We start from the raw sequence: 22,512 nt of genomic DNA, 5'->3' as shown, positions 1-22,512 counted from the left end.
GAGTTTCCCCCAGACTTCCAGCTCCCCGTGCTTCTAGCTCCACTTTGCTTTCTGGAAGATGAAAACCAAATTTCCCCCGTGCTAATAGGCAGCAATTAAGGCAGTGACCGAAGGTGACCTCGGAGTCTGCTGCCTCCTGCTGCCTGCGCTGGCATCAGGACCCCTGGTGGCACTGGCCACATCCCACAGCCTGTGGTGACACCATGCTAACCAGCACAAACCATGTCCCAGCACTGGTAGCCCCCCAGCCTGGACACTTGAGCCCCCAGCATGAGCACAGGCAGGCAGCGGTACAGGCAGGAGCAGGCCCATAAAGGAGCTGTTTTTTTCTCCTGAGGTCCAGCTGGCAACAGGCTGGCATCCTTGACCCCACCAAGCACCCTGGGGTCAGGGAGCACTGCTTTACTGCACCTCTGTGTCCCTGTGCCAGCCCTGAAGCTTGTGGCATTGAGGTCCTCCCTCATCTGAAAAGGTTGGCAACCCCAACTCCTTTGACTACCCCATGTGACATCTGTCACTGTCCCCAACAGAACAAGCAGCACAAGGATCTACTAAGTATTTATTTCCAGCATGACAGGAGGGTACACAGGGGCATGGGCTGGTGCTGAGGGCAGTATTCAGGAGGTCCAGCAGGCAGGGAGCTAGGGGAGCTGGGGGTCTGCACCCCCCCGGAGCCGCAGGAGCATGTAGATTGTGCTCATGGGCCTGACGTCGTAGTGCTCCAGTGTGTGCTGGTCCTGCAGCTCCCTGGAGCCATAGGTCAGGCGCTGCTCGTTGGCAGGGGGCCCCTGCCGGGCCTGGATTTGCTCCTTCAGCTGTCGGACAGTGTCGGTGGGCAGCACCGTGTAGGTCATGGTCCGATTCTTATCATCCTTGACAAAGACCTGCATCCTCTGGGCCTCAGTCTGCAGCAGCACCAGAGTGGTGTTGTAGAAGATGCCGTGTGTGGCCAGGGTATCGCAGTCCTGTAGGGTGATGTTGCTTCTGCCTGGCTCCTGCTGTGCCAGGCGCTGTGTGTATGGTGAGATGCCCCAGTTCTGGTGGATCACCTCCTTCAGCTGCCAGATGGTGGTGTAGGGGCTGACACGCTGTGTCAGTCTGGTGCCTGATAGCTGCATCACCTCAATGGTCACGGGCCGGGCTGGCTGCAGGGACAGGAAAGTGGGTGGGCAAAGACAGCAGGGGCAGGGATGGGGGACATGTTGCTCACAAGCTCAAGCAGCCTTACCTGCACATTCCAGGGCTGGATGTTTGCAAGGCAGGGCAGTGAGTTGCAGTAGCTGGCAGCTGCCTGTGCCATCAAGTTCCAGTCCTTGTCTTGGCCCAGGATCCCCGTGGGGTCAGCAGGGTCCAGGATGACAGGGCTGCAAACACAGAGTGGGCATTGCTGTCAGCCCTGGGCAGTACCATGGGGCCAGCGGGCACAATCCCACTGGGCACGGTCCTCACCGGGGTTTGCTCAGCAAGCCTTTGACATGGGCACCAATCTCTCTGTGCTGGAGTGAGTAGTACTTCTCCCAGTAGATGCAGATGTCCCGGTGCCGGCCCAGTAGTTCCAGTACAGTGCGGAAGCCCTGAGCCATGTCAAAGCTGCTGGAGGAGCCTATGCCCTCCTCCCAGGCATAGATGGTCAGCAGCTCCAGGGCATACTTAGGGGGCAGGTCCGCATTGGGGTGCTGTGGTTTCAGCAGCTGGGGAGAAGACACAGATGGAGGTGAGAGCTGGCTGGGATGGGTGTCTATTGGGAACTGGGACAGCTGGGCAGCCCTCACCTCCTTGTACCAGTACTTGACCAGGCGCAGGAGGTCCTTCAGCTTGGCAGGGCGATGCTTCACAAACATCTTCTGCAGCTCAGTGAAGCAAGGGGAAAACTCCCCGGGGTGGCTGCAGGCATGCAGGAGCCTCACATACACTTCTGGGTTTGGCGAGGCATCCTGGGTCACCTGCCCTGTGGGGTGAGAAGAAGGGTGAGAGGGAGGATGAGAGCCATCCCAGCACTGACACCACTGCCTGTCCCCGTGCCAGCCTGCAGCCCTTACCCAAAGCATCATAGGCAGGCAGGATGTCCACATCAATGGACTCCCCAGTCTCCATGGAGGACAGAGTAAGGCTGAGGGAGCGTGGCGTGCTGTCAGGACCTTTGTACCTGGGCTCACCAATGAACACATCGAACTGCAAGCTCTCCCTGCAGTCCTTCAGCCTTTCCATGATCAAATCCAGGATAACCTTTCTGTTTCTCTTCTGGTCCTCGTAGCTGGGTAAGCAGGTGAGGAAGAGCACCACATCAGCATCAGATTTGTTCTTTAGAGCTGTGCCCTTTCCTGCTGATCCACCCTGCAGAGAGAGACCCTGCCCTCTCAGCACCACTGCCAGCACCAGGATCGGCTGCCACCACTCCTGGAGCTGCCAAGGGAAACTGAGGCAGGGCAGGAGCTGGAGCATGGGACAGTGGGAAGGGTGGCAGCAGGGGTGTCAGCTGGCCCCTAAGCCGGGCAGCACTCACCTTCACAGTCTTTTGGACGTGGATATTATCCTCAAAGCACTTCCTCTTCAGGAATTCACAGATTTGCCACACTGTCTCCTTCACCTGCGCAGAGAACTGTGGGCTGGGCTGCAGGGTTTTGGCGATCCAGCCATCCAGCTCCCTGGCGGTTACTGTTCTCAGTCCGTTCATGGATGCCACCGGGTCCACATCCATGCTGACAGGTGTATCGCTCCCTTTGCCCTCTTCTGACTTGTTGCCTCCTTGACGTCTACTCCCCCGTGCAGCACTCCACCCCCGACAGACTGCTTCTGTCTGCAGCAGCTTTTAAACCTTCCCGGGCCGCCGCCCCGATGCGTCACCGCTGGGAACTTAAGGTGGCCCCAGGTCGTTTCCACGGGATGCTCCGGGTGTCCCCGGGGCCACCACTGCGGGGGCTGGAAGGGGGCAGGAGTGGCTGCGTTTCACCCTGGCATCCAGCTCCGGGATGCTGTGGGGCCTCATAGCCCCGGTGCCTTCGGTGACACAGGGTCTCCCCCGAAAGGCAGAGCCCCACCGCAGGCACCAGGCCCCCGCTGGGGGCTCAAGTGTCCGGGCTGGGGCACAGCCAGTGCTGGGACACGGCTCACGCAGTGTCATGGTGTGGGCAGGGGCAATGGGATGTGGCAGTGCCACCAGTTACCTTGGTGTCACCACGGGCAATGGAGTGAGGCTGTTACCAGTGTCAGCATCGTTATAGGCAACGAGATGCAGACATAGCCAGTTTCACCGAGGGTCGTGGTGCCAACACCGTCGGTGGGACACGGCTGATGCCGGCATCACCAGGGAGGCTGTGCCCTCCCCTGCAGTGGGATGCGGCCGGTGCAGCATCACCAGAGCCCCCGGTGCCCCTCGGCGCCAGGAGCAGGAGGCAGCAGGTAGTACGTGTAGGATGTTGCCTCCCGTGCTGCCTTAAGCTGGGAGATTGGGAGTTTCGGTTTCTGTTCCCGACGCAAGTTCAGTTTCTGGCTGTGCCAAGCTGGAAACGAAAGTGCGAAGGAGCCCGCGACTGCCCCCCTGGCCCGAATAAACAGGGATGAGCCAAATGACAGAAACGCACACCTGGGAACTCGGCTCGGGGCCAGGCGGATGGGCGGGTGCTGTAGGCAGAGCGGGGTGTGCTCCGGGGAGCAGGGGCTGGAAGAGGAACAGGATGGGGAATAGGGGCAGGAGCAAAAAGGGGCAGGGAGTCGGGACATGGGCAGGAGACAGGCAGAGGCTGGGGAGAGGGAGAGATGGAGGGAGGAGAAGGGATAGGGACAAGGATGGGGTAGGAAAAGGTCAGCAGGAGAGGCAGGGATATGAATAAGAGGGAGATAGGGTCCATTTGGGGTCAGGGACAGGGAGGGGGGGAACAGAACAGAGGAGAGATGGGCAGGGTTACAGGAATACAGTGAGGAGCAGGGACAAGGACAGAAGTAGAGATATTGGATATTAGGAAAAAATTTTTTACAGAAAGAGTGATAAAGTATGGTTTGCCCAGGGTGGTGGTGTAGTCACCACCCTGGATGTGTTTAAAAGAAGACTGGATGTGGCACTCAGTGCCGTGGTTTAGTTGAGGTGTTAGGGCTGGGTTGGACTTGATGATCTTAAAGGTCTCTTCCAACCCTGTGATTCTGTGATTTTGTGATTGGCAGCAGCAGCAAATGGCCAGGTTAGGGATGCAGGCAGGAGCAGGTATAGGTGTGCCCTTAGTACTGGGTGACAAGGCAGGAATATAGGCAGGGGCAGGGATATTAGGAGGAGAGGCAGGGACGGGACCAGCACTGGGGACAGGGTTACAGGCAGGGGCAGAGCTGTGGGCAGGGACAGGTGTCATGAACATGTCACACCTGAGGAGCAAGATCAGGACACCAAGAAGAGCATGACAAGAGCCATTCTTTATTCACACCCAGGGGTTGTCCCAGCCAAACCGAGGCACCCCGAATGTGGTTCACATGTGGGTCTCACACCCTTCAAGTGTTGGGGTACAACAAGGCTCCACAGATTCCCTGCTGTCCCCATGGCTTTGTAAAGCCAGTGCAATTGTGTGGCTTTGGCATTCTTCTTTCCTCGTTCTGGAGTCAGTCTCACTATGTCAAGGGGTACTTATCTGTGAGGCCAGATGGTGGGAGGGTTTCAGGGAGGTCTTGAAGGGCAATGGGCCTCATCTGCCTGCCTACCCAACCACAGCTATGCAGTGTACAGCATAACAGGGGGTATATAGATCTTAGTAAGGGCCAAACCATTTCATACTAGAAAGACTAATTGGTACTTTACTTAGGGAATGAGATTTTCCTAATGAGATGCAGGCAGGGGCAGGGACAAAAGAAGGAATACGGGCAGGGATAGTGAGTAGCTAGGGATGAAGATAGAGCCAGGACAGAAGGCAGGGATGTGCAGAAAATCACGTTAGGAGAAGCCAGTGTCCATGAAAGAGACAGAGGAGTCCTTCAACTTTATTTGAATAAAGGGAGAGATTCCACTGGGCCATATCCCCACGGAATTTCGCTCCTGACATTCAAGATGCAGCCGCCTTTCATCCTAACTCCCGGCTGCATGTTGCCCTCTTCCTTTCCCCATTGGCTGAGGTACTAGGAAGGTACAGCCTTCCCGAACCGCCTACCACATGTTCCGCCCCTAAACCTGTCATTTGCCCGTGAAGTTCAGAAGTTCAGACTGAGTTCTGCAATAGACTTTGTGCTGACCCATTTGTCTATTGCCCTAAAGTCAGGAATTCGAGCTGTAGTCAAACTGTCTGGGTTCTGTACCAAACCTGTGTGGCTTGAGGTTAGTAGAGACATTAAGACCCATTTCTCCTAAAGACCCTCACCCATCGAATTGTTTGTAAAGACATCAGTAGTCATCTTTCCTATCAGGGACCAGGGATGAAGACAGCGCCAGGACGGGGAGAGGGGCAGCGATACGGGTAGGGATGCTGAGGGAGCAGGGATGAACATGGCGCCTGAACAGGAAGAGGGTCAGAGAAAGGGGCCGGGAGGCGAGCAGGGACAGGGACAGGGACAGGGACAGGGACAGGGACGCGGGGCTCGGGAAGGTCTGGCGGCGCATGCGCAGATGGCGGGGGCGCTCCCAGGGGGCGGGGCGGGGGCGGGGACTTCTGGTCGGGGGCGGGGCGCGGGGTCCGCGCGCGCCGGCCATGCCGCGCTCCCGCCGCGCCGCGCGCCGTGAGTGAAGGGGGCCGGGAGAGGGGAGCGGGGTCGGGGCCGCGTGTGACATGGCCGGGCTGGCAGCGCCGGGCTTACAGCGCCGGCCTCACAGCGCCGGGCTCACACGAGTCTGCTCCGAACCCCCGCAGGCGGCACCGGCAGCGCCCGGGCGAGCTCTCCGGGCAGCGAGGAGGAGGCCGGCAGCGAGGTGCTGAGCCACTGCAGCAGTGCCAGCGAGAGCGCCGGCCCCGCTGACGAGGGACCAGGTGAGCCACGCGGACCCCATGGTGACCCCCACGTGGGTCGCGGTGTGCCCCGCCCTCGGGCTTCCCGGCTTCACGTGGTGCCGCCCGGGCAGGGAGCGAGGCGGCGAGTGAGCAAGGCCAGGAGGAGGAGGTAGAGGACAGGCTGAAAGAGCACATGGACAACCTCCTGGACAAGAGGTGAGGAGCGGCTGTCACCCCGCGGGCGCTCCGGGCGCGCTGCCCGGCCCTGCCAGCGCTGCCAGCCGCGGGCAGGGACGTGCCCCGTGCTGGGATAGCCCAGCCCGTGACGTCCCGCGGTGTCTCGCAGCGCCAAGGCGCGGCAGGCGGCACTGCAGAGCCTGCGCCTGGCCCTGTCCTCCAGAACCCTGTCCGAGTTCCTGCTGGAGCGCCGCCTCACGCTCACCGACTCCCTGGAGAAGTGCCTCAAGAAAGGTCAGGGTGCGGGCGGGCGGGGGGCGGCGGGGTCGGTGAGCCGTGTCTGAGGCAGGTCTCTCGTGCTGCCCACAGGTAAAGGGGAAGAACAGGCGTTGGCGGGCACCGTCCTCACCCTCCTCTGCCTCCAGATGGGCTCTGGCCCGGAAGGAGAAGAGGTGTTCCGCAGCCTGAAGCCCCTGCTCATCAGTATCCTGACAGACAGCACAGCCAGCCCCAGCGCCCGGCAGAGCGTAAGCCTGGCCCCTTTCCTCCTGGGGACACCTCCGTGGTGGGGAGAGCCCAGGGGATGCCTTTGGGAGCCCCTGCAGTCCCGGGAGGGTGACAGGATTGGGTGCTATGGAGTGCACTGGAGCAAAACACTGGCTGCCCCTTGGCTGGCTGCTGGATCAGGCCTGGCATGATCCAGTTGGGCCTGATCTAACTGTGTTTCCTTCACTTCTCTTGCCAGTGTGCCACAGCCCTGGGCATGTGCTGCTACATTGCTGCTGCTGACCTCGAGGTAACTGCGCCTGGGTGTCATCTGTACCCCTGCAAGAGGGCACCCAGGGGCTGCCAAGCCATCTGCCCTCAGCCCACAGTGCCAGAGCAGCCTGGAGCTGAGCTGGAGTAGGGGTACGGGGACATCAGTGACAGCCCAGACCCCTTCCCTGGGCAGCCTGGAGCTGAGCTGGGGGGAGCCAGCAGATGGGGTATTGTGGGTGGAGTAGCCTCCCCTGTCCCAAGAGGCTCCTGGCACCCCTTAGTATAGTGGGTCCCCTTTGGTCTCCAGTGCACAGCTCAGTGTGTGTGCACAGCTCCATGGCAGCTGTGGTCTGACTGGCACGGTTCCTCTCCTCCAGGACCTGGTTTCATGCCTGTCCTGCTTGGAGGGCATCTTCAGCCCACCCAGCACAGGCGAAGGGGGCTCAGCACCTGCCCAGCATGGGCCTCTGCACTGCGGCGCGCTCCAGTCATGGTCCCTGCTCCTCACCATCTGCCCCCCCTCCCACCTCAGGAGCATTTTGGACAAGTGAGTGGGGTGTAGAGTTGAGTGGAGGCTGGTGTGGGGCACCCAGCTGTGGAGCATGGAGCCCTTGGGGCAGTGCTTGGCCTCTCTGATGCCCTCTTGCTTCCCTGTCCCAGTCGCTGGCTGCAGCTGCCCCCACTGCTGACCAGCAGCAGCGTTGCCCTGCGCATCCTGGCTGGGGAAACCATTGCGCTACTCTTTGAGCTGGCCCAGGACCTGGAGGTAAGGCATGGGCTGTGGCAATGGGAGCAGGCAGCAGAGGGGGAGCTGGCATTGACCACCAGGTACCCAGGCAGAGGAGTTGGCCCCAGTGATCCCCCAGCCCTGTCCTGGCCATGGCAGTGGTCAGTGTTTGGAGCTCATCCCTCTAAATCCCCTGCTTTTTGGCAGGAGGACTTGTGCCACCAAGATACAGAGTTCCTGTGTACCCAACTCAAGGTCCTGGCTACTGAGAGCAACAAGTACCGAGCCAAGACAGACCGACGGAGGCAGCGATCCATCTTCCGGGACATCCTGCGTTTCATCGAGGTATCAGGGCCTGGTGCTACCCTGCTCTGCCCCTGTGTGGCTGCTTCTCAGCTGCCTGATGATTCCTCTCTGGAGAGCCAGGGGACACATAGGGCTGGTGCCCAGGTTATTGCTGATGCCCCTCTCTCTGCTCAGAGTGGGGAGTACCAGGAGGAGACCGTCCGATTTGGCCTGGAGTGCATGTACCTGGACAGCTGGGCACGCCAGCGCACCTACCAAGCCTTTAAGGAGGTGCTGGGCTCTGGCATCCACCACCACCTCCAGGTATGAGCTGGGCAGATGCACCAGGGAGTGCTGGGATGGTGCTGGTGGATGTTGACAGACCTCTGCTTTCACAGAACAATGAGCTGCTACGGGAGATCTTCGGCCTCGGGCCTCCCTTGGTGCTGGATGCGGCTGCTCTGAAAGCCAGCAAGGTCTCCCGCTTCGAGAAGGTGGGTGCTACCTCCCACATTTGTGCCCACAGTCCCTTCATCTGCCACCGGGGGCTCCAGCTGAGTGCCTGAGTGTGGTAGGCACTGCTGGGGATGTGGGCAGAGGGGCATCCCAACCCTAATCTCTCCTTCCCTCTCCTTCCAGCACCTCTACAACTCAGCTGCCTTCAAAGCGCGCACAAAAGCCCGGAGCCGCGTGCGGGACAAGCGGGCGGATGTGCTGTGATGGGCACAGGGGGGCAGAGCCCCCAGCCCACTTGGACTGCAGACCCAGCACTGTGAGGGGCAGGTGCCCCCAGCCCTCGGGCTTTTATTCATGTACAGCAGAGTATTTAATGCCTGGAGCTGCCCCAAGGGGGGGCTGCCCCCTCTTTTATTTTTTTAACCAAAAAAATAGGAAGGATAAAAGAAGAGCAGGGGGAGGTGGCGGCGTGCTGCCGTGTGCCTGCTCTGTGACTGGGAATCCATGTGGCACAGTGGGAGGGGGTCTCACCCAGGCTTCTGCAGCCACTTTCAGTGGCAGGGCTTGTGTATACCCTCCCTAGTCCTGCAGGGGCAAACAGGGTGGCCTGGCACAACCTGAAGGTTAGGTGGGAGGGAGGGCAGAGCTGTGCAGGGCTGCAGAGCAGCTGGTCCTGGTGTCTGTGCCTGTGGCAGGAGTGTTCTCCCCACCCTGCTATGCTGGGTACAGCCCCTGCCTCCCCAGCCAGGCTCACATCAGCAATGGTGGCAGAGCAGTGTGGAGTGGGAAGCTCTGCCCAGTCCTGCCAGCTGCCCACTCTCAATCCTTTTCCAGCCAAATGCTTTATATGAAATACTTATCTTGTGGGAAATTAATTAATGGGGGGGCCACTGCCCAGGCGGGCATGGGGCCATGCCAGTTGGCAGTGCCTGCCACCCTGGGAATGTATCTATCATGGTGATTTTCTAAGACTTTGATGGTAAGAGGTAATTAAAAGGCTAAATAAAGTATGCCTTCTGCCTTGTTAAGAGGAAGGGCTGTCACTGGAGTGGATGCAGGTCCTTATAGCCCAGTTTCTTTCTCTCACAGCCTGGGACAGGGTCCGGGATTGCCCCTGTGCCCCAAGGGGCAATGCTGCCAGGTCTCAGCAGGTAAGGCTGCCTGCTCCCCCCTCCTGCCCTTCAGTGCCCCTTCCCGTGGCGGCCCAGAGCCCATGGTGGGGCCAGGGGCAGCTCAGCGGTGCCCGCCAGGCTGGGCACTGGCATTGAGGCGAGCCCAGAGCTGCCTGCTGGCTGCCCGCAGCTGGTGCACGGCGTCCTCCTGGCTCTCCAGCCACTGGGCCAGCGCCCGCACCGACTGGCTCTGCAGGACTGTGGGGAGAGGATGGGAACGTGCTGAGCGTGGGCAGTTTGGTCCCCCACAGTTCCCTGTCTCCCCACCCTGCCAGTGCCACATACCACTCAGGTAGATGGCCAGTGTGGCCAGGACCAGGCTCGACAGTGCCAGGAGCGCCAGCAGGGCCAGCAGCAGGGGGTGGCCAGGGCCGAGGCAGGGGCAGGGGCTGGCGGGGGGCACAGGGCGCAGGCTGGGCAGGAGCGGCGGGGGCACAGGGGACACGGGCCGAGCTGGGGGCCGGTGCAGGCTGCTGGAGGGAGCCGGGCCATTGCCTGCAGGCAGGGGAGAGAAGGAGTCAGAGCCTGGCCACGGGCACACCCGGGTCTTGCACAGCCCCCCTGCCCCCCTCTCACCCTCTGTGCTCTTGTGCCCGCCCGAGGCCCAGTACAGGTCGCTGATGGACTCCACAGGGCGCAGGCTGATGGCTCCAGACTCATTGCTGTCGGGGTCCCCAGGCTCTGCTGGCGCAGCACCCTCAGCCCTTCCCATGCTATCTGCTGGAACAGAGGCAAAGGGTCAGCCTGTGCCCTGCCCACAGCCCCTGCCTGCCCTGGGCACCCCTGTGGGACCACAGCCCTGCTGGGGGGATCTCAGCCACAGCAGCCCAGTGCTGCACCAGGGCAGGCAGCCAAGGCTGGTGCTCCTTTGGCCCAGCCCTGCAGCCACAGTGGGCAAGCACTGGCTGTGCCCCCCCCGGCCCTACTGCTGTCATCGCAGCAGTTAGCGGGTGCCTGGTGGCCACGATCCCGGAGCCTTGTTAGTGGGGCTGGAATCTGGCCCTGGCTTGGGGGCAGGAATGTGCCACCCCCCAGCCAGGATAGCCAGGCACTGTGGGACTGGCTAGGGCTCCAAGGGCCAGCTGGAAGCTGGTGGGCAGGTGCAGGGCAGTGCCAGTCTGCGATGTGGCCTGGCTTGCCCGGCAGGTACTGTGCTGCTTGGAGGGGGCACAGATGGAGATGTGGGGTGTTTGCTGTGCCAGGGGGCCCTGGTGCCCATTTGCCCTAGTGAGCCCATCACATGGGACTGAGAGGGCTTTTTGGAAGTAGGCATTTCTCCAGCACTGTTGTGGGAAGCAACCATGCCTGCATTGGGGTAGAGGGAAAAGATTATTTTCTAGGTGTTTGTGTATTTTTGAGCAGGGGGCAGGGCCCACGCACTATGCCCTTGCCAGAGCATGGCAGGCTGGCAGTGTGCCCACTCCCAATCCCTCCTGGGGTCAGTGGCGTGTCGTAGGGCAGCGTGGCGCCATGCTGCTGCTGTCCAGACTGTGTGTCACCCACAGGGCTGGCAGGCATCAGGGTTGGGGGGCCTCAGCCGGTACCCAGGGCCCCCTCAGACCCTCCCCACAGCCCTACCCTTGGCCAGGGACTGCTTCACAAATACCTACATCACCCCTGCACCCACTTGCCCCGGTGGGGGGGAGCAAGCTGATCACATAGGTTTGTTGCAGGGGGCTGCGCACGCCAGCTGCCTGTACCCTCCCCAAACCCTGATGCCCTACACCTGCAGCCCTCCAGGACCCCCTTCTTCCCTGGGCAGGCATCTCTGCCCACAGCCCCCATGGCAGAGGGCACCAAAAGTCCACTGCTTTCATCCCAGCCCCACAGCTTTGCATCGCCCGGTATCCCCTGGGGTGCTAGAGCCCCCGCCAGCCCCAAGCCCACTCCCCAGTGTACCTTCTGCAGCCTCCCTGGGCATGGCTGCCTGAGCCTGGGCAGCGTGAGCAGGCAGTGAGGTGGTGCAGGGCCCCCAGGAGCTGGGCACTGGGTTCCCAGTGCGCCAACTGCGCCGCTTAAAATAGGACAGTGAGAAACACGGTTGGGGGGCGATAAAAATAGCTGTGGGGAGGGGGGCCTGGTGGCGTGGTCAGGGCTGCTGGCAGCACAGTGCCAGTGGCAAAGGGACAGCAGGTTGTGGCAGTATTCCATGCCCCCTTTCCCAGGGTAAAGGGGCTGCCAGCTCATGGGATCAGGGCAGAGCCCATGCAGGAAAACTGACGCACTGTTGGACCCATCCAGAGCCAAACTGGGGTCTGTGCTGCCTCTCAGCAGCAATGGCAATTGTGCCCAGCCTTGGGACACCACAGAGTCCCCCAGCTTCGCCCACAAAAACTATGCCAGCTGAGCCAGGAGAATTTATTTAGGTTAATGAGACCATAGAAAGGGACAGCAGCAGCACTGCTGGGGTAGAGGACCATGACGCTCCCTGGCCTTTGTCACCAGTCCCACGTGCCCCGTGGCAGGCAGGTGTCAGAGGATGTGAGATCCTTGTGCCCATAGAGGCTGTGAGCATGGGCAGGGACCTGGCAGGAGGTGGCAGGGCTGAGCCATACCCGCTGGGCACAGCCTTTCCCTGCCCAGCCACGGTAGCAGTGGCAGCGAAAAGCAGCCCACGGGCTGGCACCGGGGCCAAGGTGCAGGAGGCTGCCCAGCTCGTGGGGCTGCCGGCGCACACAGCGCCCGTGCCCGTGGCACTGCCCATAGCTGCATTCTCGGGCTGCTGCCGTCACGTTGGCCACGTAGGGACCCAGGGTGGACACGAGATAGTGGCGCAGGTCGGCACAGCTTTCCTGGGGAGGAAGCACCAGTGAGAACCCGCCCCAGCAACAGAGACCTGGCCAGCCCTCCCTGGTGGGCACGGGGGACGTGGCCACCCCATACATCCCACACCCTCTCCTGCTGCCCACTGCCTCCAGTGCTGCAGGGGCCATACTCACAGCCGAGTGGGAGTACGACAGGTCCCCCCAGAGCACGAGTCCAGCCGCTCCCAGTGCCGCGCTCTCCCCGATGGTGTGCACCAGGTCAGCCTGCCAGGAACACAGACGTGACCCGTCTGCGGGATACAGCCTCTGTCCCTGCGCCAGCCAGAACCCCGCATGGCACCCAGGGCCAGCTCCGGCCCCACAGTGCTTACCAGCTGCAGGAAGCGGGAGGAGCGGCGGAAGGAGAGGCGGGAGTAGGCGATCACGGGCAGGAGGCCGTGGGCCCCGAGGGCGGCCACGCGCAGGGCCTCGCGCAGCCGGTGGTGCACGAAGCGGCGGCGCAGGGCGGGCGGCAGCGCCAGCGGCAGGTAGATGCTGGGGTACAGGGCAGAAGAGGCGGCCCAGAGCCAGCCCAGACGGTTGTTACGCTGCACCTCCGCCGGCTGGCACTGCCCGGTGTAGTTTGTCTCCTTGGCCCAGTTGCTGTTGAGGCAGTCGGGAAAGCGGTAGAAACCCCAGAGCCCCCCAGGGCGCAGGGCTCGGCCCACCAGAAGAGTCTCCTCCATCAGAGCCTGTGCTGCCCTCTCGAACTCCAGCTGGGCCAGCCGGAGCTGCTGCTGTGCCGGCAGGAAGCCGTGCTGCTCCCGCACCCACTCCTCTGAGGCTGCCCTGTACATCCTTTTGGCTCCCCAGTTTTGGGCCCACAGGGGCCTCCACTCCTCCCAGTCCACCACGGCCAAGCCATGGAAAGCAGGTCGCAGGAGGAGGTGGATGTCCTCGGCCACCCTGTTGATGTGGGCGTCGAGGGAGACACGCTGGGGGAGGCCCCCGTTATGGGGGACACCGTGCTGTGACAGGTAGGGGTACAGCCCAAACTTGTTCTTGTAGAAGATGGTAATGTTCTGGCCAGCAAAGTGGCCACCCTGGTTCTCCACGATGCCGTAGTCGCTGAGGGGCAGCCCTATGCCAAAGCGGTGCTGGCAGCGCTCGGTGGGGACATTCCACACCACAGCAAAGGGCTGCCCGCCTGCCAGGGGCTCGGGTGCTGGGCTCTCCTCACTTGCTGTGCCCAGTGCCAGGCAGGCCCACAGTGCCAGCACCAGCACCATTCCGCCTCACCAGCTGCTTGCGGGGCCGGCACCCTGCGAGGAAAGGAGAGCCATGGGGGTGAGGCTGTGGGATGCAGTGAGCATTCCAGCAATGCAGGCACTGCCCCCCTGGCATGTGGTAGACTAGGACTGGCCACAGAGGCTGGGCTGTCCTGCAAGCACATGCTGCCCACCCCAAAACCAAACAGGACCTGGTAGACTTGGGGGTTTGAGACCCCTCCTGCCTCAGCACTGCCAGTGTTACCTCTGCCTGCTGCTTTTCCTCTGGTGCCGGGATCCTGCTTGCACACCACAGCCATGGCACAGCTCTGGAGTGGCCCTGCAAGCCACTGACCCTGGTGCCTCAATCTCCCTGAAGGCTCCCTACAGTTCTGCCTGTAGTGGAGGCACCAAAACTCCCTGGTCCCTGTTTCAGCACAGTGCTGAGCCAGGCTGGGTGACCTGCTGAAGGACTGAGTTGCCCCAAGAGGCATGGTGGGGCCAAAGGGGCAGCTCTGTCTCTCACAGCCCAGGCAGAGCTGGAGGGGTCTGGTGCCCCTGCCCAGCACTGGCCAGCTGCCCAGAATGAGGGGATTAGGCGGGGAATGGGCCCAGGGCCGCGTGACACAGTAAGGACAGCGCTAATCCCTCGCTGCCAGGCCGGACACCCTCTCTCTGACCTTCCCGCTCCCATGCCTCTGGCCCTCACTGACACCGGCTGCCTTAGAGGGGTTTGGCCACCTGCCCCCCTCACTGTGCAGTGAAAGGGACCCGATTCTGCAACCCCCCCAGCCATCCTGTGCCTCAGTTTCCCCAGACTGCTCAGTGAGGACAGCTGTGGCCATGCTGGAGGCCACCACTTTCCGCCAGCCCCAGTTGCCCCACAGCAAATCCTGTGAGTGGAGGACGCAACTGGTGGGACTAGGCAGTGCTCCTGGGGACCAGTGCCAACCCCACAGCCTGGAGTGGCCCTGGCTCCCCACCATGCTGGTGGTCCCAGAGCCCCAGCCAGGTGAGCTGGGGGCCAGGTGGGAGCAGAGGCAGCGTGCCCAAGTAGGGCAGGGAACAGGAACTCTGCCCATTCCCTGCCAGCACCTCCTTGCCCCAGCAATGGGGCCAGGGTGAACCATGGAGGCTGGGGGAGCTGGTGCCAGCCCTGAAGAATGGCAGGCAGTCAGGCAGGGCTGCAGCGGGCAGCTCCCACCCGCACTGCTTTAATTACTGGCTCAGGGCCCTGGCCCCTCAGATGTCCTTCTTCATCCAGAAGATGGGGAGCCCTTTGGCATCGCGGTGCGGGGATTCCAGGAGGCTCTGCTTGCTGCTCTCAGCCAGGACACCCCTCGCCCAGATCACAGTCGGTGGGGGAGGCGGTGGGGGGACAGTGAGGGGCAGCGGGGGAGGCGGAGGGGCAGCGGGTACCCATGGCCTGGTGGCGGTGGCAGTGGCAGCCCCAGAAGGGGCGGAGAAGAGCCGCAGCACCTCAGAGGATATAGCCGGGCTGAGAAAGGTCACGCTCTGCACCGGCTCACCCAGAACATAGCCCAGGTGGGCATAGAAATGCTGCTTGTCATGGGTGGTGAGGTGCAGGCAGCAAAAGCCCCGGGCCCGGGCCCACTGCTCAGTGGCCTCCATCAGCCGCCGCCCATAGCCCTGGCCCCGCAGTGCCCGGGCCACCACCACGCTCTCCACGAAGAGGTCATGGGGACGGCTGACCACGCGGGACAGTCGGACGTGACCCACGAGTTCGCAGGGCCCCTCCCGGGCAGTGGGGGTCTCGTGGGGCCCCCGGCTCCGCAGCAGCAGCAGGCAGGTGGGAAAGGCGTCCGAGGAGCGCTGCAGCGTGTGCAGCCGCGATGCCCGGCTCTTCCCCCACTCCTCGCCCAGCAGCTCAGCACAGGCTTCCAGCAGCTCCGGCCTCTGGTGCAAGGGGACCAAGCTGAGCTCCTCTGACACAGAACCCATTCTTCTCACTGATGGGAAACCAAGCAGGTCACAGCTTAGAGGCAGTAAGGCATGGACCGTGCATGTGTTCCCCCAGCCTGCCACTGGCCCCAGTCCAGGCACGGTTCCCCAATGGGACAGCCAGATGAGTTCATGGAGGTTTGGGGGGGTCCAAGGTCAAACAAGAGACTCATGGCAGGGAAGTGACTCCAGGAAATCATGCCATGAGACCTGCAGAAAGGTCTAGCACTGCCAAATCAGCTGAGGGGCAGGAGGCACAGTGCTTCCTCCCCAGACCCTGCCACTAGCTCCTGCCACCTTGGCACCCATCAGACCAGCTAGCTCATCACACACGTCCTCAGAGTCAGGGTTCTGAGGAGCCCCAGTAGCCTCTGAGGGGTCAGAAAACCCCTAACCTACAGCATGCCATGGGGCCCCCTCTCTCAGCCTGGCTGTTCCCCTAGCAAAGGAGAAGCCACTGGCAAAAGGCAGGAGCAACCACCACGCCAGTTGATTAACTAGGATTGAGCAAACGGCCCCACTTCCCCTCTGGGGGTTGGGGAGGGCCTGAGCCTGCCCTCCCACACCCTAGGTGCCCCCAGGAGGCATGGTGGGGCCACCCCCCTAGCTCCAAGACTCCTGACCCACAGCCCAGCCTGCATTGACCCCTTCAGAGGCCAGACCTCACCAGCACTCCTGAGAGGGTGATGGTTTCCTTCCACCTGCCCAGCAAAGCCCGACCAGGACTCCAACAGCATCTGCTTGCCATCCACCTGCATGCGCTCAGCCTGCTTTCACCCACCCACCCTGTCTGCACTCACTCTGCTCACACCCACCCTGCTCACACCTGTACCCTGCTCGTGCTCACCCTGCTCACACTCACCCTGCCCGCTGCTGCTGGCTCCTTTGCCCCGGGTGCCAGCACAGCAGGAAGCAGCCCAGGCTCATGACTAACCACAGCGCCTGGTTCTGCTTTCCCAGTGTGAATGACACGTCTGTGCAGGGCCCCACACAGCACCCCCACTTCCCATGCTGCGCCCCCATACAGGGCACCCAGCCTGCTTGCACCCAGATTGCTACAAACCACACAGCACTCACACACAGACACTGAAACACCCAGCTGGGCATCACCCACAGCTGGGATCACTGCTCCCACCTCATGGCTGCACCTCCTGAACACAGGACCCCACCCCACCATTGACCCTCACCGACCACCATTGAGCCAACACTCACCTCGTTATTGACCTGTCGTTTGACCTGCCATTGACCCCATCTCTAACCCCACTGCTCACCCGTCACTGACCCCACCTCTGACCCCACCACTGATCCCATCACTAACCCATTGCTGACCCCATCACCGACCCCCCCCACCAACCCGTCATTGACCCTATCAGTGACTCCACCATTGACCCATCACTGGCCCATCCCTGGGCCACCACCGAGCCCCTCTCCCTGCCCGTCTCCCCTCTCTGTCCCCTGCCCCAGCCCGGTCCCGCCCGTACCGTTCTTCGGCCCCGCCGCCGCCGTCACTTCCTCGGCCCCGCCCGCGCCGCCCGCGCCCTCTGGCGGCCGGAGGACGCACGGTCCGCGCCGCCTCAGCCCCGCGCTGCCCCCTCGGCTCCGGGCCGCTCCCGAACTCCCGCACGGACACACCGACCCTGGGCCGCGGCAGGACGGCGGTACACCCTACCGTGACCTGCTCAGCGCTCCGCAGTCCCAGGGACACCAAGCCCCACTGGGCAGACGTGCGCTGCTGCAGCTCCGTTTCCTTCTGGAGCAGGGCTGCCCGAGGCTGTTTTGGGGATGTCCATCTTCACCCCCTCCCTCCTCCCCAAGGAGTTATATACTGTGTGGGAGCTCTCCATCCGGCTCCTTCAAGTCGTGTTGGGCTTACAAGAGGGCACCACCAAGAAGATGATGAAGCAGGAGGTGCAGGACAGCTCCTTCACTTGCATGACCAGGCACAGACGAGGCCAAGCTGGGATACCCAACCTGGCTCTGCCTTTTGGGCACTGCAGTTTGGACCTTTCAGATGCGTCCCCGTGCGTTCTAGTTTGCTCAGTTTGTAGGCAGAGCTCCCCTCCATGACCACAGCTGCCTTGCTGCTCCTGCTGCCCAGATGGATGGGGGGTGGGTTCCTTGTCCACCCAGCTCCTTCCCCACTGCCCCTGGCATGGGTTCCTGCAGCCTCAGAGACTGAGCAACAGCTCCACAGCAGCCTGGGGCCACCAAGACCAAAATTTCATAGCCTGAACAGGCTTCCAGCCAAAGAGGGTGGCTCCTCTTGTCATGCCCTGGGGTGCTGAGCCTGAGGGCAGCATCACTCCCCACTGGTGCATCCACTTGCACAGGCTGGGACAGGCTCTCCCTAGGCCTGTTCCCTGCAGAAGCCAGTCCAGGGCATTCCCACTGTCCTTCCGTGACTCCCCCTGTGCCAAAGAGAAAAGAGATTGTTTGCACATAATAAAATTTCTGCACAAAAGCGGTTCTTAGCTTTTTAGAGCACCACCCATCCAGACAGACAGATACTACCCCAGCATGGCCAAGGACAGGTCCCTGGCACTCCACAAAGGACATGGGAAGGGAGCAGAGGCCATGCCCGGCAGTGGAGGCTGGTTAAAGGTCCCTGAGGGGCAGAACGTGTTGATCACGGTTTCGGAAGTACCAACCCACTGTCACTGTCACCACGGGGGCTGCCAGCTGCAGGGCTGGGCCCGAAGGGCCATTGGGGGCAGAGGAGGCAGCCTGGGGGACCTGGGGCTCTGAGAACCGCTCCGGGGCTGCGGGTCCCCGGCACGAATGGCCGGTCCCTGCCGAAGGGACCCCCGGCACCGGGGCCGGAGGGGCGGGGGCAGCGCAGGGGGCGCGGCCAAATGTTGGAGGCGTGGCTACGAACAGAGGGCGGAGCTGATCGTGACGTCACCCTCGAGTGACAGCGCGGCGGTCGGACGGGGACAGGGCAGGGAGCGCTTCCGGGACCGGGAGGCGGTGCCGAGAGGCCAATAGGAGGCGTGATCCTGCCGGCCACAGCCAATAGGCGCTATCGGGGGCGTGGCCTGAGCCCCGCCGGCGGCCGGGGGCGCCCACGTGCGGTGGAAGCATGGCGGCGGCGGCGGCGGGCGGCAGGCGGGCCAAGGCCCCGCGCGGGGCGGCGGCGCGGCGGCGGCCGCGACCGGCGGTAAGGACCGGGCCGGGCCTGAGGGGGACAGGGAGGCCGGCAAGGAAGGGCTGCCTCGCCGGGGTCCCCGCCGTGGGGTTTTGCTGCGCCCGTCCCCATTCCCTTCCCATCCCGTCGATCACCCCATTTTGTTCCACAGGCACCGGGCGCCGATGGGAGACCGCGGGCGACGGCCGGTCGGCCCGCCGACGAGGAGGTGTCCAGCGACTCCGAGACAGAGAGGTAAGGGCTGCCCCTGGGGAGTGCTGCTACCGTAGGGGGGCGCCGATACCGGGGGATTCCTGTACTGGAGAGATCCCTAATCGGGGGATTCCTGTACCGGAGAGATGCCGGACCGGGGATGCCTGTACCGGAGGGGGTGTCGGACCGGGGGATGCCTGGACCGGAGGTGTGCCGGTACCTGTGAGGTGCCGGTACCGATGCTCACGCACGCGTGTCCCTGCAGCCCGTTGTTGGGGCGACGGCGGCGAGAGGCAGCGGAGGAGGAGGTGGAGGAGACGCCGCAGGAGAAGAAGCTGCGCTTGGCCAAGCAGTACCTGGAGGAGCTCCGCCAGCTCGGTGAGTCCCGCCCGGCGCCGGTGCCCCGCGGGGCGGCCCCGGGCGCTGAGCCAGACCCTCACGCACTGTCCCGCCGCAGAGGAGGAGCGGGCGGAGGACGAGGAGGAACTCGAGCCGGCGGATCTCATCGGCGACCGCCTGAAGGAGGACGTGGTGAGCGGAGAGGCGGGCGCAGCCTCGGTCCCCTCGGCGGCAGCGGGCTCTGTCCCCTTCCCGCGGGACCGGGACTGAGGCCACCTCTGCTGAACCTCTCCCTTCTTCCCCAGCTGGAGCAGAGAGGCCGGCTGCAGCGCCTGGTCGCCAAAGATGTAAGTGCCCGGTTCTGGGGCGCAAGTGCCAGCCTAGGGGACACTAAGGCACGGCCAGCACGCTACAGCCTTTCTCCATGGAGAAGTCAGGGTGCTGTGCTGGGGTGCTCGGGTGCCTGGGGAAGGGTCCTGGGCAGCCCAGCTCACATCCTGCTCTTCCTGCAGGTACAGTCTCCAGATCCAGCCAGGATCCGTGTGCTGCGGGGACACCAGCTGCCTGTTACCTGCCTCGTCATCTCTCCTGATGACAGATTTATTTTTTCTGCTTCCAAGGACGGCTCCCTCATCAAATGCAAGTGTTCACCTGGGGCTGTGACTGGTTGTTCCCAAGCCCAACCCCTGCAGGGACCCAGGTGCCCTCTGAGGTGGCTTGGCCCTTGGCTGTTCTTGGATTGTGCATGATTCCAGGCTTTGTGGAAGGCTTATTGACACTTTTGGGAGTGGTGGGAGGCTCCCAGAGGGTGATTGTGCTGACTTTCCTGCAGGGGAGGTGGACAGTGGGAAGAGGCTGTGCGTGATGCCTGGGGGGAAGAAGGGCACGGAGGAGCGGCACATGGGGCACGCATCCCAGGTCCTTTGCATGGCCATTTCATCGGACGGCAAGTACCTGGTACGGGCACAGGGGTGGAGAGATGGCCCTGGGGAGTGTTCTTCTTGGGTCTGGGGGCACAGTCTCATGCCCAAATGTGCCTTGCTGGGTTAAAGCAGCCCCTATCCCCTGCTGGGTCAAGAATGAGTCCCTGGGACAGCCAAAGCCCATGGAGTGGGAGTGGAGGCAGGGGAGGGCTATGGGTCTCCAGGGTGCAGGTCTCAGGTGTCTCTTGCTGCCTGCCAGGCGACGGGAGACAGGAACAAGCTGATCATGATCTGGGATGCAGCCACCTGCAAGCGTCTGCACATCTTCACGGGGCACCGTGACGCTGTCTCGGTGAGCTGGGGGCACTGGGCACAATGCCTGTGGGGTCAGGCAGTTGTGTCCTGCTCGGCTTCCTCACTGCTGTGCCATGTCTGTGTGTCTGTCCCCAGGGCCTGTCCTTCCGAAAGGGCACACACCAGCTGTACAGCGCTTCCCACGACCGCTGCGTCAAGGTCTGGGACGTGGCTGAGAACGCATACGTGGAGACCCTGTAAGACCTGGGGAAATCCCACTGACCCTGCCAAGGGTGCCCAGCAGCCATGAGGAGGTGAGGGGACAGAGGGCCCTGCTTGCCACAGCTGTTTGTGATCTCCTTCTGCAGGTTTGGACACCAGGACATCATCACAGGGCTGGACAGCCTGAGCCGGGAGTGCTGTGTGACAGCGGGGGGACGGGATGGCACCGTGCGGCTCTGGAAGATCCCTGAGGAGTCACAGCTCGTGTTCTCTGGGCACCAGTAGGTCTGGGGTGGGAGAGGGAGCTGCGGGCAGGTGTGTCCAGCTGGGGCAGTGCCGCATGGGTGCCAGGAGCACCCTGGGGATGCTGATGCCCTGCAGGATCCCAAAGCGCACTTGTAACTGCTGGCACTTCACAGGGGCTCCATCGACTGTATCCAGCTCATCAATGAGGAGCACATGGTGTCTGGTGCAGATGATGGGTGAGCACGGGGCCAGGATGATGTCTGGGCTGGGCAGGGTGCTCCCTCATCCCCCTCATCCCTCACATCCCCGCAGGTCTTTAGCCCTGTGGGGGCTGACAAAGAAGAAGCCACTGGCGCTGGCTCGGCAGGCACACGGTGAGCAGGGCACCGAGGGCCTGCAGCAGCCCTGCTGGATCTCAGCCGTGGCTGCCCTGCGCAACAGTGACCTCCTGGCCACAGGTGTGTGGGGTGGCAGCCTGGGGGAGAAATATGTCCTGCTGCCGTCCCTGGGCTGGGGTGCATGACAGGCTCTTCTCTGTGCCCCAGGGTCCCACAGCGGCAGCGTGAAGCTCTGGAAGTGTGGTGAAGGATTCCGGAAGCTGGAGCACCTCTTGGACATCCCTTTGGTATGGATGGATGGGCAGGTTGGGAATTCTGGAGCTGGGCTGGAGGGTCTCTCAGCAGGGACTGCCCTTCTTGGGCAGCAGGAGAAGCCCATGGGGGCGCCTCACCCTGCTCTGTCCCTGTCCCCTCCAGGTGGGTTTTGTCAACAGCCTCAAGTTCTCAGCAGCTGGTGACTTCCTGGTGGCTGGCATCGGGCAGGAGCACCGGTACTGTCCCCCCTCCCTGGTGCTGCCTGTAGGTGCAGCTTCCCCCTCCTCTGGGTCTTGTTGGATGGTGACCCCCCCATCTCTCTTGCCCACAGGCTGGGACGGTGGTGGAGAATCAAAGAAGCCAAAAACAGTATCTGCATCATCCCCCTGAAGAAGAAGACCACAGCCTCCAGCCCTGAATCCCCTGGCAGCTCCTAGCCCTCTGTCCCTGGAGCCACTGGAGCAGGTCATTCTGTCCCTGGAGCTGTGCCCCCTATCCTTGGTGCAGCCACCACCGTGTTCAGCAGGATGTGAGTGGGGGTTGTCACATGGCCCCTGATTCTGCTGGCCCCCATGTCTTGATGTGGCTCTGCCCTCTGCGAGGGTCTGTTCCCTTTTCTCAGGTTTGGCTGTACCTGAGCTCTGGAACAATCCATTTTGTAAAAAAAAACCAACACCAAAACCACTTTATTTACATAAATTACAAAAAAAAAAAAACCACACTTTTGTTCACAGAAGAAGTCTACTCTTAAAAACGTGGTTGGGCTCAAATACCTGGGTCCTGTTGCTTGCCCTGAGCCTCCAACGCCCTCCCAAGCTCCGCAGGGGTTGGGATCAGCAGGAATTTGTCTGCCCCCACTCCTGCCCTGTCTCCCAGTAAGGGATGAGAAGTGCCACACCCAGTGAGGGAAGCGGTGGGGGGCGGCTTAGGCTCAGCCCAGCCACACTTGGTGGCTCTCCTGAGGCCAAAACCAGGAGGAAAACATGAAAATTCAAAGCACTGGGGAAAGGGTGATGTGGTCCAAGGCTTGGCACAGGGGGTGATGAGAAAGGCATCACTGGGAAGCTGGGGTGGGCTTTGGGGTGAGGGCAGTGTGTGACACCACAGCAAG

At 62.4% G+C, this 22,512-nt stretch overlaps 6 protein-coding genes across 17 annotated transcripts; 2 read left to right on the top strand and 4 right to left on the bottom strand.

Annotated features, from left to right (window-relative positions):
* Nucleotides 1-542: 542 nt before the first annotated feature.
* On the bottom strand, nucleotides 543-2,803 carry LOC103824282 (2'-5'-oligoadenylate synthase 1-like). 2 transcript variants are annotated; one of them, XM_009099524.4, is made up of 6 exons: nucleotides 2,504-2,803; nucleotides 2,040-2,334; nucleotides 1,773-1,948; nucleotides 1,450-1,691; nucleotides 1,229-1,364; nucleotides 543-1,145 (listed from the first exon to the last, which is right to left on the bottom strand). In XM_009099524.4, exons 1-6 carry the CDS (start codon nucleotides 2,696-2,698, stop codon nucleotides 642-644), a joined length of 1,548 nt encoding a protein of 515 aa, XP_009097772.1. In that variant the 5' UTR covers nucleotides 2,699-2,803; the 3' UTR covers nucleotides 543-641. The 2 variants fall into 2 exon arrangements, with proteins under 2 accessions (XP_009097772.1, XP_050835264.1); XM_050979307.1 differs by having other exon boundaries at nucleotides 1,450-1,948.
* A 2,598-nt stretch (nucleotides 2,804-5,401) lies between these two features.
* IFRD2 (interferon related developmental regulator 2) lies at nucleotides 5,402-9,349 on the top strand. 3 transcript variants are annotated; one of them, XM_050979310.1, is made up of 12 exons: nucleotides 5,402-5,429; nucleotides 5,820-5,936; nucleotides 6,029-6,113; nucleotides 6,244-6,368; nucleotides 6,444-6,601; nucleotides 6,820-6,870; nucleotides 7,211-7,380; nucleotides 7,494-7,599; nucleotides 7,768-7,905; nucleotides 8,041-8,169; nucleotides 8,244-8,339; nucleotides 8,485-9,349. In XM_050979310.1, exons 3-12 carry the CDS (start codon nucleotides 6,091-6,093, stop codon nucleotides 8,563-8,565), a joined length of 1,077 nt encoding a protein of 358 aa, XP_050835267.1. In that variant the 5' UTR covers nucleotides 5,402-5,429; nucleotides 5,820-5,936; nucleotides 6,029-6,090; the 3' UTR covers nucleotides 8,566-9,349. The 3 variants fall into 3 exon arrangements, with proteins under 3 accessions (XP_050835267.1, XP_050835265.1, XP_050835266.1); XM_050979308.1 differs by lacking the exon at nucleotides 5,402-5,429 and adding an exon at nucleotides 5,631-5,688; XM_050979309.1 differs by lacking the exon at nucleotides 5,402-5,429 and adding an exon at nucleotides 5,631-5,688 and having other exon boundaries at nucleotides 7,494-7,661.
* A 126-nt stretch (nucleotides 9,350-9,475) lies between these two features.
* On the bottom strand, nucleotides 9,476-11,394 carry LSMEM2 (leucine rich single-pass membrane protein 2). The gene is made up of 4 exons (XM_050979311.1): nucleotides 11,373-11,394; nucleotides 10,050-10,190; nucleotides 9,759-9,968; nucleotides 9,476-9,671 (listed from the first exon to the last, which is right to left on the bottom strand). The coding sequence occupies exons 1-4, from the start codon at nucleotides 11,392-11,394 to the stop codon at nucleotides 9,535-9,537; spliced, it is 510 nt and encodes a 169-aa protein (XP_050835268.1). The 3' UTR covers nucleotides 9,476-9,534.
* Nucleotides 11,395-11,817: 423 nt separating this feature from the next.
* On the bottom strand, nucleotides 11,818-19,122 carry HYAL3 (hyaluronidase 3). Of its 9 annotated transcripts, none has more exons than XM_030228101.2 (5): nucleotides 19,005-19,117; nucleotides 17,117-17,855; nucleotides 12,610-13,539; nucleotides 12,413-12,502; nucleotides 11,818-12,265 (listed from the first exon to the last, which is right to left on the bottom strand). In XM_030228101.2, the coding sequence occupies exons 3-5, from the start codon at nucleotides 13,504-13,506 to the stop codon at nucleotides 11,912-11,914; spliced, it is 1,341 nt and encodes a 446-aa protein (XP_030083961.2). In that variant the 5' UTR covers nucleotides 13,507-13,539; nucleotides 17,117-17,855; nucleotides 19,005-19,117; the 3' UTR covers nucleotides 11,818-11,911. The 9 variants fall into 9 exon arrangements, with proteins under 9 accessions (XP_030083961.2, XP_050835332.1, XP_050835335.1 ...); XM_050979375.1 differs by lacking the exon at nucleotides 19,005-19,117 and adding an exon at nucleotides 18,096-18,265; XM_050979378.1 differs by lacking the exon at nucleotides 17,117-17,855 and having other exon boundaries at nucleotides 19,005-19,122.
* NAA80 (N-alpha-acetyltransferase 80, NatH catalytic subunit) lies at nucleotides 14,724-17,109 on the bottom strand. Its single transcript, XM_050979379.1, has 2 exons — nucleotides 16,929-17,109; nucleotides 14,724-15,455 (listed from the first exon to the last, which is right to left on the bottom strand). The coding sequence occupies exon 2, from the start codon at nucleotides 15,445-15,447 to the stop codon at nucleotides 14,728-14,730; it is 720 nt and encodes a 239-aa protein (XP_050835336.1). The 5' UTR covers nucleotides 15,448-15,455; nucleotides 16,929-17,109; the 3' UTR covers nucleotides 14,724-14,727.
* Nucleotides 18,512-22,120, top strand: RRP9 (ribosomal RNA processing 9, U3 small nucleolar RNA binding protein). The gene is made up of 15 exons (XM_050979370.1): nucleotides 18,512-18,604; nucleotides 18,744-18,826; nucleotides 19,050-19,162; nucleotides 19,242-19,315; nucleotides 19,429-19,470; nucleotides 19,636-19,762; nucleotides 19,956-20,080; nucleotides 20,306-20,398; nucleotides 20,497-20,597; nucleotides 20,709-20,843; nucleotides 20,982-21,044; nucleotides 21,121-21,266; nucleotides 21,354-21,433; nucleotides 21,564-21,637; nucleotides 21,733-22,120. Exons 1-15 carry the CDS (start codon nucleotides 18,527-18,529, stop codon nucleotides 21,836-21,838), a joined length of 1,440 nt encoding a protein of 479 aa, XP_050835327.1. The 5' UTR covers nucleotides 18,512-18,526; the 3' UTR covers nucleotides 21,839-22,120.
* The last annotated feature ends 392 nt before the right edge of the window (nucleotides 22,121-22,512 follow it).

The sequence above is a fragment of the Serinus canaria genome, chromosome 12 (genome assembly GCF_022539315.1).
Source record: "Serinus canaria isolate serCan28SL12 chromosome 12, serCan2020, whole genome shotgun sequence".
In the NCBI taxonomy this organism is placed as follows: Eukaryota; Metazoa; Chordata; class Aves; order Passeriformes; family Fringillidae; genus Serinus; species Serinus canaria.
Note: the sequence above shows the minus strand (reverse complement) of the source record. Positions and strands in the feature narration are given on the sequence as shown.

Excerpts from the sequence above, each read along its gene's own strand:
- LOC103824282 (XM_050979307.1), bottom strand. The coding sequence starts at position 2,698 with ATGGATGTGGACCCGGTGGCATCCATGAACGGACTGAGAACAGTAACC. Across the intron at positions 1,949-2,039 it reads GCCTGCCTATGATGCTTTGG|GGCAGGTGACCCAGGATGCC; the intron begins GTAAGGGCTGCA and ends CTCACCCCACAG. Across the intron at positions 1,146-1,228 it reads TCCAGCCCTGGAATGTGCAG|CCAGCCCGGCCCGTGACCAT; the intron begins GTAAGGCTGCTT and ends CTGTCCCTGCAG.
- NAA80 (XM_050979379.1), bottom strand. The coding sequence starts at position 15,447 with ATGGGTTCTGTGTCAGAGGAGCTCAGCTTGGTCCCCTTGCACCAGAGG.
- IFRD2 (XM_050979308.1), top strand. The coding sequence starts at position 5,661 with ATGCCGCGCTCCCGCCGCGCCGCGCGCC. Across the intron at positions 6,871-7,210 it reads TTGCTGCTGCTGACCTCGAG|GACCTGGTTTCATGCCTGTC; the intron begins GTAACTGCGCCT and ends CCTCTCCTCCAG. Across the intron at positions 8,170-8,243 it reads GCATCCACCACCACCTCCAG|AACAATGAGCTGCTACGGGA; the intron begins GTATGAGCTGGG and ends CTGCTTTCACAG.
- HYAL3 (XM_050979378.1), bottom strand. The coding sequence starts at position 13,506 with ATGGTGCTGGTGCTGGCACTGTGGGCCTGCCTGGCACTGGGCACAGCA. Across the intron at positions 12,503-12,609 it reads CCTCCCGCTTCCTGCAGCTG|GCTGACCTGGTGCACACCAT; the intron begins GTAAGCACTGTG and ends TGTTCCTGGCAG. Across the intron at positions 12,266-12,412 it reads TGTCGTACTCCCACTCGGCT|GAAAGCTGTGCCGACCTGCG; the intron begins GTGAGTATGGCC and ends CTTCCTCCCCAG.
- LSMEM2 (XM_050979311.1), bottom strand. The coding sequence starts at position 11,394 with ATGCCCAGGGAGGCTGCAGAAG. Across the intron at positions 10,191-11,372 it reads GCCCAGGGAGGCTGCAGAAG|ATAGCATGGGAAGGGCTGAG; the intron begins GTACACTGGGGA and ends CTGTTCCAGCAG. Across the intron at positions 9,672-9,758 it reads ACTGGCCATCTACCTGAGTG|TCCTGCAGAGCCAGTCGGTG; the intron begins GTATGTGGCACT and ends CTCTCCCCACAG.
- RRP9 (XM_050979370.1), top strand. The coding sequence starts at position 18,527 with ATGGCGGCGGCGGCGGCGGGCGGCAGGCGGGCCAAGGCCCCGCGCGGG. Across the intron at positions 19,163-19,241 it reads GGAGGAGCTCCGCCAGCTCG|AGGAGGAGCGGGCGGAGGAC; the intron begins GTGAGTCCCGCC and ends GTCCCGCCGCAG. Across the intron at positions 21,434-21,563 it reads ACCTCTTGGACATCCCTTTG|GTGGGTTTTGTCAACAGCCT; the intron begins GTATGGATGGAT and ends TGTCCCCTCCAG.